Below are 15,587 nucleotides of genomic sequence, written 5' to 3'. Positions count from 1 at the left end.
TTTGAAGGGTAGGTTACATAAGTCAGATCTAGTCCTTTTTTGTCCCATTTGTTACTTTCAAACCATCCCAAAAGCAGACTGTTACCAAAAGATGGTTTTTCTACAATATCGTGGATCTGACTATCTTCTCTAAAATAAACTGTCTGCATGTTTGCCAAATGAACTGGTAGTATAATGACTGGTGGATTACGTTCATGAATTGGAAAATTCAGAATACGCCAGGCAGCCTCATGTGGACAAATATATCGACCATCAAGGAAACTTTGGATTTCATCAACTATAGTAGGTTCTGAAGAAGTGCTAGTGTTATCAGTAAAAACATCCTTCTGAATAATGAACTTTGCCCGCTCCATACCTTTTCAAACATATTTGAATAAGTATTTTATCATCATGTTCCAACCGCAATACTTAACATTTATGTGTGCGTTGAAACGACTGCAGAAGTGCTTGTTATATGGGATAACGTATCCATTGTCTATTTCAATACCACTCTGTAGCGTATGACGTGCCAAACTATTTCTTCTATAATGCGCATAACCTTGTTTGTCAAAGATAGTGGATTCTGAAAATGGTTTTGGATAGTGTTTGCTACACTTTACATCTTTCATGCAGGGAGACTTCAGATTTAGTAAACCACATGGTCCGTGAATCATAGAACTGGTGATAGTCTGGTATAGTAAGGGCTCAAAAATTGGATCTGGGATTTCAGCAGTGATGAACCTGTCAATATCACGAGGTTCCCGTACTTTGTGTGAATCAGACACCCACAAAATAGTGTGATAGTGTGGTAACCCCCTCTTTTGAAATTCGATTGTATACAAATCGGGAGAAAAATACAACATATTAGGAGTTGTGTAAGAAGGGTATATAGGGAAGTTAGAAGGAAAGGAAGATAACTAATAATAGATAAGGAAGTAAGAAAGTTACAAGGAAAAGAGAATTAATAATAAATAAGAAAGAAAAAGCATGTGACTTACGGGCCATGACATCTCTAAAGGTGTTATCCTCCTTTAAGATCTTAATAAATGCTTTCACTTTTATGTAGAAGACACGACAAATGATATCAGCTCTACTATGGATATCTGTTTGGTTATGAGCAATCATATAGCGTCTGATCTTGGGCTAATTCACGTTACGTGTAATGGTGATAAAGTGTTATGGATTTCCATACTCCCTACAAATCGACAATGCGTCTTGGTAGTGACTATACATGTAACGCGGGCCACAACGAATGATGGAGGCAAAAGAACACGTTTCCCAATATGATGACCCTCACTATCTCCCCTAGAAAGCGCATCATAAATCCCGGTGATGTACTCTGATCTCATTTGTTCTTGGTTTTTTTGAAAATAGTCAAACCGTCCTAGTTCAATGCAGGTTTATGCATCTACTAAGTACTGCTGGAATAATCTACACACGTTAAGTAGGAGGGAGTAAACACCGTAACGGGCGTGAATATGGTAACTATAGTACATGTTTACCGTTAGGTTCTTTGCATTGACACCCGTTTCATTCGACTGTTTCAAATGTGGTGACCACCCATTCTCTCCATACGGGAAAAGCAAAGGATACTGTAACACCATATAACTCGGATGAAGCTTGCTAATTCGCTGCGGTTTCCCAGACCTTGAATGTACAATAATGATATACTTGTTTGTAACGCAGTCATCTCCTAAAACAATACATCCAAGGCTACCAGCTGTAGGCGGACTATGGCGCCTATCAGGAACATCATTAAAAAGGAAAACCGTGTAAGATACCAACTCTTTTTCAGCAACAAGGTCACGAGCAGTTTTGAAAGTACGAACGTACTCATTATGAGCAGTTAACATGTTCATCAAAATTGCAACAACTTTATCGTCTAGCAGGGATTTTGATGGGTTATCAAAGGCAGACAGCCTGTTAGAACGTACTCATTATGAGCATATAAAGTTTTTCCCTTTTGGATATATGCAACATTTTTCATTGCAAACATTCTACTCTTCCTTTATTTTTACTTGTTTTTCTAACTAATAGCCAATTTTATTATAAATAGCAACTAGGCTTCTCAAAACAAAATACATCATAAAAAGTTCATCGAGTTAACTATGGACCTTTTAGCCAATCTAACCAACACATCTTAAATTTTGAACAAACAACTAGAAATCTTTGAAAATGAAATCGTGAAGAACTGACTGAAACAAGGAAAGCTTCAGCATCTTCCCATCCCTGCACAGGATGTTATTTTGAAAATATAGTAAGAATTGCCAAATGAACCATTTTTTTCTTAGCCGGTTGTAAATAAATAACATCCAACCTTTGAAAGAAAATTCATAAGGCCCATAGTCCGAGAGATGGAAACACCTCACTAAACACAACTCTTTTACCATTGAGCTTGAACATAGCTTCTATTTGTTGCTAGCAAGATCCCGCTGAAACATTTTTATAATTCTGCAATTTTGGTTTAAGTCGGTTTCACTTTGTGTTAATATCATTAAGTATAACAAAGTTTTACAATTGTTCCCCGTATATATATATATATATATATATATATATATATATATATATATATATATATATATATATATATATATATATATAACATTTTTTTGAAACGGCAGGTTTAAGGCTAGAGGGTGCGTAGCGGGGAAGGTGGTGCGGGACTCGGCACCGCAGCCGGAACACAACCCTGGCGCAACGACGAAGGTGGTGCGGGATCGGAGTGATAGGAGGCTACCCCACCCGTTCTCTCTTCATTTCATTGCACTACTAGAAAACTAAGTAATTACATATAACAGAATTGATAGTAAATACGTAGGAACAAGACTTTACCTACATATTTCCTACAAAAAGTGGGTTGTAGGAAAAACCCTCGTGGTTAATTTTTTCCTACAAATTAGCTACAAACGTTCCTATGCATTTCCTACGAAATATTCTGTTACAAATTTAACTACGGAATACCTACGGAACACGTTAACTACGAAGTACTTACAGATTACCTACGGGTTATTTAGCTACGAAACTCCTACAAAATACATACGGATTATTTTCCTACGGAATACCTACAAAATGATTTTCCTATAGAATACCTACCAACTACTTTATCTATAGATTACCTATCAACACCTTTTCCTACGGAATAACTACCAACTGATTTTCCTACAGAATACATTCCAACTACTTTACCTACATATTACCTACCAACATCTTTTCCTACGGAATACCTACAGATTTTATTGGATTTTATTTCCTATAGAATACTTACTAAATATTTATTTCCTACAAATTTTCTATGAATTTTTTACCAGTTTTTATTGCTATATTAAATTTATAATTCTTATAGAATATTTATTTCCTACAATTCAGTAAAAAATCTATTGCTATGTTAAATTTATAATTTAAAAAATATCCAAATTTTTTGCTAAAAAAACCAAATAAATAATTAAAATAATAGTCAAATACCATTACATTTATTACCATTAAAATAGTCACTAACATACCATTCATACATTCAAATACTTAAAATACCATTACAATACAATTACAAAAACTAAGAACTAGTCAATAACATAATATTAATTTAGTGTTCTAAAACAAAAACTAAGAACTATTTGGTGGATTACCGGACGAATTAATTTGTTTCATAAAGACCACCAATTGTCGTTGCACTTGCAATTCCATTTCATTTCGCATTTGTTGCAAATTCATTTCACTTTGCTTTTCTTCCATTTCTTGTTCCATGTTTGATATTTGTTGTCGCAACTCATTTCCCTAAATATAGCAAGACAAACACATGCAATTAGTAAATATAATTCAACTTTAAACCATGATAGCAATGTACTTTACTTTTAATTCAATATAAAAACACACTATTGATAATAAAAATATACATTGTTTTTAATATACTTAATAATAACTTTTAATATACATAATAATAACATACTATATTTTTATCCATTATACCATTGTACTTTACATTTCGAATCCATAATATACATGCACTTGAATTATTATCAATAACAACAATTTACTTTACCAAATATCAATAATAGCAACATACTATAATTTTCACCCATTATAACATTATGTTTTACCTAATTTAATAATAGAAACATAGTATAATTTTCAACCATAATAACAACACACTTTACCTAATATTAATAATGACAACATATTTCAATTTTCACCCGTAACAACAATGTACCTTACCGATATGAACATATTTTTTTCAGCCATATTAAGTACCTCTTTAGTTTATTTTTTTTCTCTATAATATATTATGTAAATAATAGTACCTCCTGTTGTGACTTTTCAAAGTCAGCAGAAGCTGAAGTTGACTCATAAGAATATGTACCCGTCATCAGAAAGTGAAGATCCGAGTATCCTGCCCCATAGATAGGACCTTTTTGTTTCCCACCTTTCCTAAGCAATTGTGTTTGGGTCCACAATTCAGGATCATTCACATTATGTTGAGTTGAATCATCGCCATATTTTTTAGATAGGGCTTTGTTATATGATTCCTACAATATACCAAAAGAAAGTTTTTGATATTGTACTAAAAAGTAAAGAGTATTAATAGTAAATATATAAAAAGATAAAGACAACTTACGATCGTCACCCTAGATGTCTCACTCACAAAATCCACTGGCGCCTCTTTATCTCCCCAAAATATATTTTCTTTGATTCGGCGGTAAGTTGTGTCTTATAATAAAGGTCAATGAATGAGGGGTCTTCACACGTCAACTGTTTCTATATAAACGACACAACATAATTGATGTAATTAGTGTTGAAAGAAAAATGTAACACTAAAATCTATAATTATGATTACTTACCAATTTAAGACGGTGCTCCTCAAATCCATGCCACCACTCGTATGTCTGGCTGCCGCCCCCCACCCCGAATCAATGTTACTGTTTTTTTTTCCGCTTTTGGACAACTTTTTCCACTCCTCCGTGTCCCATTTTTGTAAAATATATATATATATATATATATATATATATATATATATATATATATATATATATATATAAATTGATAGAATACAAAATAAAAAACAACAAAATAAGCAATAATGTATTAGATTCCTTGCCCTGCACAAATGTCGCCAAACGTCTCTATGTATTTCAGCAAGATTGTAATTTGCAAGAATCTCAAAGTTATCATTAATCTCTGCGATAACGTGGCCAACTTTTCTTGTAGAATTTACCGATGCTTCCCTAGCATCCATCATTCTACCCCTGTAGCGATCTTTCAGTGTATTCTCAAAACCTTCACGAATTATTCCTTCTTCATTTGGATCCCACCTGTATTGAGTCTGTAAAAAAATAAAAAGTAAAAGTTTAAAATGCAAAATAAGAGTGAATGAGAAATAGATATTAAAAATAAATAATTAATATATTACCCTGAAACGCTCAAACATTTGAGTGACAACTTCCTTCGGAATTTTTCTATAAGTAATCCAAGGTTCATTTATAAACTGCCAAAATATCTTTAAGATCGCCCGATGAATACTTTGTCTCCCAAACCTACAATATTGAAATATCCATATAAGGATAATTATAACATCAAAAATCATAAATTTATAATAAATAAAAAAAGACTTACTTATACCCCTTTCGTGTGATAAATGGCCTATGAGAGCCATTCAAATCTGCATCATTTGATCCACCATGCGTACACGAATAATGGGGCGTCTGAACCATTGGTGATTCAGGCTCATGCATAGACTCATGCCCATGCTCAGGCTCATGTTCATGCTCAGGCCTATTATATAAAAAATCACTAGTAGTGTCTTCATTGTTGCCTGCCATCTCATAACCATATGCAATGCCATTCCCACCATTATGTACCACCCCTGTATCTGCTATAGCATCAGTCAAGCCCATGTGGGTATTTATGTCACCCATGCTACTACTCCCTGAGAATAATGACCTTGCCATCCTAACTGAAGTGCATGAAAGGTCACCCAACAAAGGGATGTGTGGAAGGCCATTAGGGTTGGACGATGACCTGGATCTCGATGCTGAACCAACCAAAAAAGGGTTGTGTTGAAGGCCACTAAGGTTAGGATCGGGCAAAGGCGATGACCTGGCTTCTGATACAAAACCACTGCATGGAAGGCCACTAGGATCAGGCAAAGGTGATGACTCGGATCCTGGTACAGAACCACGTGTAAGAGGGATGCGTGGAAGGCCACTAGGATCAGACAAAGGTGATGACCCGACTCTTGGTACAGAACCACCTGTAAGAGGGATGCATGGAAGGCCACTAGGATCGGGAAAAGGTGATGACCTTGCTCCTGGTACAGAACCAATTGTGAGAGGGATGAGTGGATGGCCACTAGGATCAGGTAAAGGTGATGACCTAGCTCTTGGTACAGAACCACCTGTAAGAGGGATGCGTGGAAGGCCACTAGGATCAGGCAAAGGTGATGACCTGGGTCCTGGTACAGAACCACCTATAAGAGGGATGCGTGGAAGGCCACTAGGATCAGGAAAAGGTGATGAACTGGCTACTGGTATAGAACCACCTGTAAGAGGGATGCGTTGAAGGCCACTAGGGTCAGGCAAAGAGGATGGCCTACCACCCGACGGAGGACGAAACGGAAAAAAGGTTATGTGCTAGGCCTTTATCCGACATGCTGCATTTATAGAACAAAAATAGTCAGATATGTTAGATGATAATGAAAAATAACAAATAGAATAGCATATACATACCATATTATAAATTAAAAGTAAAAGAAGATAACAAAAATATTAAAGTGTATATACCATATAACATAAAACAAACTTCTTAACATTCTTCCTCATCTGGATCAGAGTAGTTAAAATAAACTGGTTCGTCTCTATCATCTTCATTTGTATCATCTTCTTGGTTTTCTGCTTCAGAACCCTCACTCTCATCAGAATATATTTGCTCAAAGTTAGTTCTATTTGAGGCTAGGCTCAAATGTTCACTAATATTTACTTCATTCGCTAACTTAAACCGCTCATCAAGATGAAAGAATCCATTTTCTTCAGTGCTTCCATCAAGTGCAACTTCCATTTAAGCTTCGGTGACTTCATATACCCTTCTTGGTTTTGTCTTGACAACCGCCCAAAGATCTTTTGGTTCCTTTGTCTCCGCAGGATATCGTGTATAAAATACTTGTTCCACTTGTGATGCCAAACAAAAAGTGTCATTAGTTTGAATACGAGACTTAGGTTTAACATCAACCAATTTATTCTTGTTAACTACTACATCGCGGATATTATCAAACCACGTGCATTTGAATAGTACAACAGTTGAGCGCCCAATGCCATAATAGTTAATCTCTAGGATCTCATCCAATAATGTAACACCCAGAATCAGAAAGACTAAGAAAGGAAAGAAAAGCCGTAAGTCGAAGGAGTCAACTCATTGAGTCCAAGGAAGAACTCGACGAGTCGGAACGGGCTCCGTGTGGAAGTTTAGGTTACCGAATCGACGAGTCGGCAAGTGGACTCGCCGAGTCTGGTCTGGGTTGGGAAACCCTAATTTCGGGAATTAGCACCCTATTTAAGCATCTCATTATCTTCCTTAGGGTTCATTTGCGGCCCCTATATCCAAAAACTCGAAACCCTAACCACCCAACCTCATTCTTGAGCTAGTTTCCTTCCTTGTGAGTGAATTGAAGCTTGGAGAAGGAAGAAGGACCTTAGTGGTGCAAGAAGGGGATATAGATCTAGAGTTGGAGTAGCATTTCAGACCTTTTGGAGGTAAAAAGCTTATGCCTTGACTATTAATCATCTTGATCCCCTTTCTAGCATAGATTTTGTCACATTTGGACCATTTCCAAGGGCAATCCGAACTTTGAGCCTCGTGAACGAAAAGGACTTGAGATCTGAGCTTGAGGAGCTCTGAGGGGGTAGCTTTACCTAACCATAACATCATTCCATTACATAGACCTTCATATTAGCTTGGATTTGGTGTTCTAGCTTCATAACACCTTGCATGCACATAAAGTTAGCAACTTTACATGCAAGGCTAGGATTTGGAATCCCGATCTATGGGTTGGAGGTGTTAGAATGGACTGTAATCGACAGAATAGAGATGCCACAAGGAGGACTCGGCAAGTTAGTTCATGGACTCGGCGAGTCGGATCGTAAACCCAAACCCTTCTATTTATGAGTCGGATTAGTGAGTGAGGTTAGTGAGGATTCAGTCAGTCTGGACCCATAATGATCATCAAGATCATAACACTCGATGAGTCGGTGGATGGACTCGATGAGTTGGTGCTGAAGGGAGAAAACCCTAATCCGGGGATTGTTCCTTACATAAAGCACATTATAACCCACCTTTAGCCTCTTTGCTACCCATTTGTGATCCAGAAACCCTCATCTCAAGGGGCTTGGGTAGATCTGGAATCTACTTCTATTTGGACAAATTTCAGGGGTAAGGAACCTCCTCCTTAAGCCATCTCATTATTGATTCATGAATGGTGGTTGATTTGGGATTCATTAGCTTGTTTGGGAGCTATCTCGAGTTTGAGGCTTAGATTTGAAGTTGCTACTTCAGATCTAGACTTGTGATGGACCAAAAGGTCATAAAGTTCCTGTCTAAGAGTTATTGGTGAAGCACTTTGTCTTTAACCCTTGCCCTAGAAGTGTTTTGGGCTTATATCTCCTTGCTTTCACGTAAGTTTGCAACTTTATGTGAGGGTTAGGATGTTGAAGAGTGGATCTATGGATTGGAGTCCCTACATGGCTTGAAAAGCCTCTGTATGGAATAAGAGCTGAAGAGACTCGGAGAGTCACATGGGTGTGCTCGATGAGTTGTATGATTATGTGCATGGACTCGGCGAGTTAGAAGAACAGCTCAGCGAGTTTGTTGAAGATTGCCTTGGACTCGGCGAGTCTATGCTTGGACTCGGTGAGTCTGGTCGTGAAGTCCTAACCTTTTCTGGTTGAGATGTGAATCGTTGAGTCGAGGGATGACTCGGTGAGTTGAGCAGGAAGGGACTCAGAGCTTGTTGGACTCGACGAGTCTTGGGGCGACTCGGCGAGTTGAGTCATGGCATGGGATTTTCTGAGCATAGGAACTCGACGAGTCAACGGGTTGACTCGGCGAGTAGGGTCAACCAGGAAGGTTGACTTTGACTTGGACCAAGGGTTCACTAGTTTGATTTCCAAGGGTATTTTGGTAATTATTGGATTTGGTTAATTGGTAATGTTCAGTGGTGAAGTTCGTGCTGGTGGTTAGAGTAGCGTGATCTTATTTCTTCAAGTCGGCAGTTGCTGGTGAGTTATCCTTACTATATCGAGATGGTCTAAGGCACCAAGGCCGGCCCTTTATCGGATGGGAATCCAGGCAGTTGTTTGTTATGTTATTGCTTTGCTATGTATGCATCCGGGTAGTTAGGATGATATATGTTAGAGACCTGGTTAAGGTCGGTATCCTGGTATATAGGATGATGATATGTTAGTGACCGGTTAGGTAGGTATCTTGGATAGGATGTTGATATGTTATGTGATCTGCTAGATCGGTTGATTAGTTGTAAATTGCTATATTATTATATGTTTATGTGCACATGGTTGTTGGACTGGGGTTGGGTTGAGGCAGGTCCTTCTTTGTGCTGTAGGCTAACATACCCAATGCAGACCGGTTAGACCGAAGGCCCGGCGAGTGGTCCGAATGGGTTGAAGGCCCCAAGAGGGTGGACCAGACGTGTCGAGGCTCGGAGAGTGGACCAGACAGACTGAAGGCCCGGTGCGGGCGGACCAGTCATACTGTAGACTCAGAGAGTGGACCAAGTGGACTGAAGGCCTAGTGTGGGCAAACCAGTCATACTGTAGACTCGGAGAGAGAGAGAGTGGACCGGGTGGACTGATGGCCTGGTGCAGGCGGACCAGTCACACTGTAGACTCGATATGCATGACTGTTCTGGTTATGATATGATATGATATGTGTATGGTATTATGGTTGGTATTTTGGGGGTAACTCACTAAGCTTTCGAGCTTACAGTTTCAGTGTATTGTTTCGGGTACTTCAGGAGACCGTGGCAAGGTGAAGGCGTGATCGTACCGCTCCTCAGTTTTATGTTGATGTTCTGGGATACTCTGATAATAAGAGAATTGAAAACCTTTTTTTAATAACTTAATGAATATGGGTTGTTTTTGAAAAGTTTAAATTTGTTGTAAATTTTCACGGTGTTACGTAGGTTGTCTTTGATTATAGGAATTAATCTATCAAATGAAGAGTCTGATACATTGCACTTTGATATCCAGTTTAACAATCTAGTGGTGGTGGAGAGTGTGGAAGCTTTTTTAGACCCGTCCCATAAGGGCTCGCTAACTTGGTTCAACATTTTAAAGAAAGTTTGGGCTAATTGATTTGGGTTTTGTTGTGCTTATTGACAATAAGGAGCATGTTGATAGTAAGGAGCCTCAAGTTGATGCATGCTTTCGATAATCATCTGCTTGTATCTATGATAATCACCCACACCTTCATCATTGTCTTAAGCCACTTCAGGGTTTGAACATTGACCAATTTCTTGTGATGGATATAATTCGCCATGGGCATACCACAACATATAATCTTCCATGAATCCATTCTTGCGTAGATGCAATTCAACTAAATTTCTTGTCTTGTAATAACCATTTTTTGCATTTCTTACACGGACATCTAATTTCAAAAGCCTCCACCCCTTCCACAATACTATTTTGGATGTTTGTTGCGTTCGTGTAAGCAAAGTCCAAGAAATGATTGACATAATGTCGAAATTCGGTATTGAAAGCCCCATTCCTAGTGAGTCTCTTTGTGTACATCAATTCTCTATTTGATGTCATTTCGATCTAGAAAAAACGTTTAACCTATCATTATACTTAATTAAACCCTAAAAAAATGAACATAGCAATGTACTTTACACTAAACAAATAAACATATCATTGTAGTATAACCTAAACAAATAAGCATAGCAATACATGAAACACTAATCACATATGTTGATGCAACAAGTGAAACTATTTAAAACCAACCAATTAACAATTTAAAACTAACAACATAACAATTAAATGGGAAAAATAATCTTTTGTGTAAATACTTAAAATCTTAAAACTAATAAAATAACAATAAATTGAAATAATCATGAAAATATCATATATTAGTATATATAAATAAAAGCACAAAAGAGTTAGCAACATAAACTTTTTGTGATTGATAAAAAATACCATTAAGCCTGTATTTTTAATTATTTGAATCAAAAAAAAAAAAAAATTAATCACCCTATCAATAGTTAACATTAACAATTACAACATGTCCGTTAAAGTTAACCCTGGTTTAATTGATTTGCAAAAAAAAAAAAAAAGACTATACTATTTTGTCAAATAAAACTGTGAAATGTGAATTAGAAAAAAATATACATTAAAATCATGTCATTATCTAAAATGTCAATATGATATAAAAAGTAGAAAACAAAAATATTATTATCTCTAGCTATTTGTAATATAATTTTAAAATCGAAACAAATACTCTTGGGATCTACTGTCAAAAATAGAAATAAGGAAATATGTCTCTGACACCAAAATATTTTTAAAATTGCAACAAATCCAAGTTAAGGCAATCAACTTCAAAAGGTATAATCGTCTAGCAAAGCAATTCATTTGATATTCTTTAAAAGCAAACTTCAACACTTCAAATTGACAATATAAAGTATATACTAATACACATCTATTAGAAAGGGCTAGAGAATCAAGGGCAAAGTCGTCCAAATAGGCAAAATTTCAAAGTTAATTTACAAGGGAGACACATTTTGAAAGCCAAACAACCAAAACTAAGGCAAACATTACCAAATAAAGAAAAAGAAACACATTTTCAATGCTAAACATCAAGGGTAAAATCGCTCAAATAGGGAAAATTTCAACGATTACATTTGGGTAAAATTCCAAATCCAGAAAAAGTAACACCGGACGGGAAAGAATGACATCTAGATAAGCTACGTAGCAAATTGAGAACAGGAAAATTCCATCCCAAATAGGTGAATACTTCCATTACAGATCTTAATGAGGTCTAAATCGTGAACAAGAGAAATATGGACAGGGGTACAAAATTCAGAAAAGGAAAGGGTATCTAATTTGGAGCTTAACTTGAGCTTTGCACATGGACAAGTTACAAGTATTGCTGCAGAACTGCTGCAGACTGATGATTCAAGTTCTCTGGGTCTAAATTTGTGAAATCTATTGCAATGGACAAGTTACAAGTATTGAAAGCATAGCTGAGACAATAACTAAATTAGTATAATCTTGAACTATTAGAAAATTCCTTTTGGGTTGCCCTCAAACCTAGTAATTGACTGGAATGTTTTTTGGAGAGAGAGAGAGAGAGAGACACACACACACACACACACACACAGAGAGGGAGAGAGATTGGTTTATTAATTTATCATTGTTTATGGAGTGTGTGTGGTTTACCGACACATCAACATGAGATGATAAATGACACCAAGCTTGTCAAGTGGGTTTGCATGGTTATTCATATCTCGTTTGTGATACTCAGTATCCCAGTCACAAAAGTGAGAGCATAATCTTAGATTAAACATGACATTGATTAAAATCAATGAATATTAGAAGATCTAGGAGTTTCATAAGATTGGAATTGGTAAAAGCCTTACCTACCTAAAATAGATTCAAATTTGATTATGGCATCCTTCTTCAAAGTTCGAATCGAAAGTATAAATCCTAGCCTTAATTTAAATTTATGGGTTAATAATTAAGGATTAAAATTAACTAAATTGAATTTTCATTTTTCTCTTAATTTTAAGATATCTTATGAAGATAGAAATGGTCTTCCTCATTCTTAAGGAAATATTTTTCCTTAATCTTTTAGAAATGGTCTTCCAATTTCAAGTCAGGGTGAAATTGTTCATCCCTCCTTAAGAAATGATGAAACTAGACACCATCTTTCTTCCACGTCTTTCTCATGTGACTCTCCCAACATCACGTTTTCCTCAAGTTGAAAGATGCGAGACTATTGGCATATAAACATCAAGATGAAAACTTTTTATGTACGCATGTTTTGAAAAGAATCGTACACTGAGAAGTTGGATAGAATGAGTGTCATTTTCCCAAGGAAGCAAGCCATTTATTTGGTTCTTCTTTCGCTTCAAAATTCATATAATTAGAACTTTTATATGAGAAATATCGATGTGAGCCTAATTGATGTAACCCAAATGTTGGTTGTTACTGAAGCAAGAATGGTTAAGAGCACATCTAAAGCAAATATGCTTATTGGGTCTAATTCCAAAATTTTCATGGATACTGATAATGGTGAAAATGGTGGTCCAGAAAAGATTTCTCTTCCTAATGGAAATGAGTCGTCCATGATGAATCTGTATTATTGTATGGTAAAGAGAAAGGTTAGTTTTATGATCGTTTCATGTGTTGACCCCAAATAGTTCATTTGTTTTACTACTAATTGAAGGGACATTAGAAAAAACGCTGCCCAAAATACCTTAAAGATCTAAGAGATAGTAAATTCAACTCGTGTGATTCTACTTAAAGTACATCCATTATTTGACTCCATTGTTTTATAGGTTCCTATTCGTAGACTCTTAATACATGATGTGATGATCACATTTTGATAGTATTAAAGGAGCTAAGAGAAAGAAGGAAGATTGAGCAAGGTGAGCTAAATCTGATTATGAGAAATGGACTTTGGTCACATGGTTCAAAGATCAAAATTTGGAGCTACTACTAAGGAGTTAGGATAATTTAATAGATTGCTATTACTCTTTGGGGCTGTTTGGATTGGTGTAATGCTGAGGAACGGAATTGAATTATGCTGCGCGTTTGGATTCTAAATTTTGAGCTGTAATTAAAATCCATCCCCATGTCTTTTTCTATTTAATTTGATGATTTGTTGAAAGAATTGAAATGGAATTATGTCAAATGACAATAATACCCTTTATTAGTTTTTTTTTTTCTAAATTGCTTTATAATTTACATAAAAAATAGTTCTAAATAAACCAACAATCAAATTTAATACCGATTATAAACATATATAACCTAACGATCAAATATAACTTCCATTCTAGAGAGATTTTCATACATTTTCCAAAATGATAAACCAAAATAAATACATGTTAGATAAGTTTGGAACATAGATGATATCAATGATATCACAACTTACAAAAAATGAGCAAAGTATCTCAAAATGATACACCGAAATACTATGTGGTACATATCATTCTTCCAACATGAGCTTCACAATAGTTTCACGTTCTACACATTCCAAGTTCCAGAAGGTCAACACTGCTTCCGACTCGCGCATTATCTTTCGACTTAATTTAAACTTATCCCTTTGATTCATTGATGTAACTCCACTTCCACATTTAAAGATTGAGACATGGTGTCTGATGCTTCAAGAAGATATTTTCCAAGTAACGCGATGGATTTAGATATTCCCTCAATGAAAGGATCAAATTTACGTTTCCTTTTCTTCGTACTAGAACTTGAAGTTTCCTCACTTTGCCAATTCGGTGTGGGTGGAAATTACTTATTTTGCTCATTAAGATCATTTTCTATTTGTAATAATTCTTCTTCCACATTTTAATTATGTGACATATCCTCACAATCTTCGGCTCTATTCCCTTGAGCCCTATCTTTTCCAAAAATGATGCACAAGTCATCATAATGAGGAAGTGATTTATTTTTCCATTTTTCAGCTCCTTTATGCACCTAGCACATGCAACAACAAAATAGATCAAAGATATATATTAAACATACCTTTACATAAGAATACCAAACCTCAGGTGATTTAACTGTTCCATATCGATTAATACTATCATAATCAAACCCACTTGTGTTATTACTAGTGATCATGTCATAAACAACCTGCCTCGCTTTCTTCATAGGTATGATTTGTGACTCAATATGAGGTTTTGTCAAAATACCCGTATTCGGGAGTGATTCTTTTAATGATTGTCCCAAATGTTGTAATAACCAAATTTAAAACCGTTATCAGCTTTAAACCCACATGCATTTACCATATTTAACATCGCCTCCACAAGCTTGGCATCTTCATGTGTTGTCCACGTCCTATAATTTCGACTTTTTTCAGCCATACCTACAAATAAACTACAATTATAAGCTACAAAAAACAAAAAAAAAACACCAACTAACTAAAACAAGCATCATGAGCCTTTTGTCATATACACAAAAAAATAGCCATCATCACATTAAACTAAATACAATACAAATAACAGATTGATAAGGTTCAAATAAACTATAATATAATAGAAATAACGTACAAATTAACTACAAATTAAATACAAATAACAGAGTAATAAGGTGCAAATAAACTACAAATAACATCAGTTTGTTGTATTCCAAGAATCAAACATTGTTTGTGCTAAGTTATCTCTAACCATAGTCCATTCATCTGAAGTCCCGATGGTTGTGACATTATCATCATTTCCACCCCCATTGTTTCCGGTTCCCTCATCTAGTGAAACGTTCTCTTCAAAAGGATCAATTTCCATTTCTTGCCTTATATAGTTATGAATAAGACAACATGCCATTATGATTCTATTCTTTATTACAACCGGATGATATAAGTTATCTCTTAAAACTCCACATCTTGCCTTTAAAATTCCG

The 15,587-nt window shown here is 35.8% G+C and overlaps 1 protein-coding gene across 1 annotated transcript; it reads right to left on the bottom strand.

Annotated features, from left to right (window-relative positions):
* Positions 1-14,540: 14,540 nt before the first annotated feature.
* Positions 14,541-15,162, bottom strand: LOC145002451 (uncharacterized). Its single transcript, XM_078961723.1, has 4 exons — positions 15,147-15,162; positions 14,947-15,057; positions 14,718-14,902; positions 14,541-14,669 (listed from the first exon to the last, which is right to left on the bottom strand). Exons 1-4 carry the CDS (start codon positions 15,160-15,162, stop codon positions 14,541-14,543), a joined length of 441 nt encoding a protein of 146 aa, XP_078817849.1.
* Positions 15,163-15,587: the final 425 nt, after the last annotated feature.

The sequence above is a fragment of the Lactuca saligna genome, chromosome 6, assembly GCF_052625555.1.
Source record: "Lactuca saligna cultivar CGN05327 chromosome 6, ASM5262555v1, whole genome shotgun sequence".
Classification (NCBI taxonomy): domain Eukaryota; kingdom Viridiplantae; phylum Streptophyta; class Magnoliopsida; order Asterales; family Asteraceae; genus Lactuca; species Lactuca saligna.
Note: the sequence above shows the minus strand (reverse complement) of the source record. Positions and strands in the feature narration are given on the sequence as shown.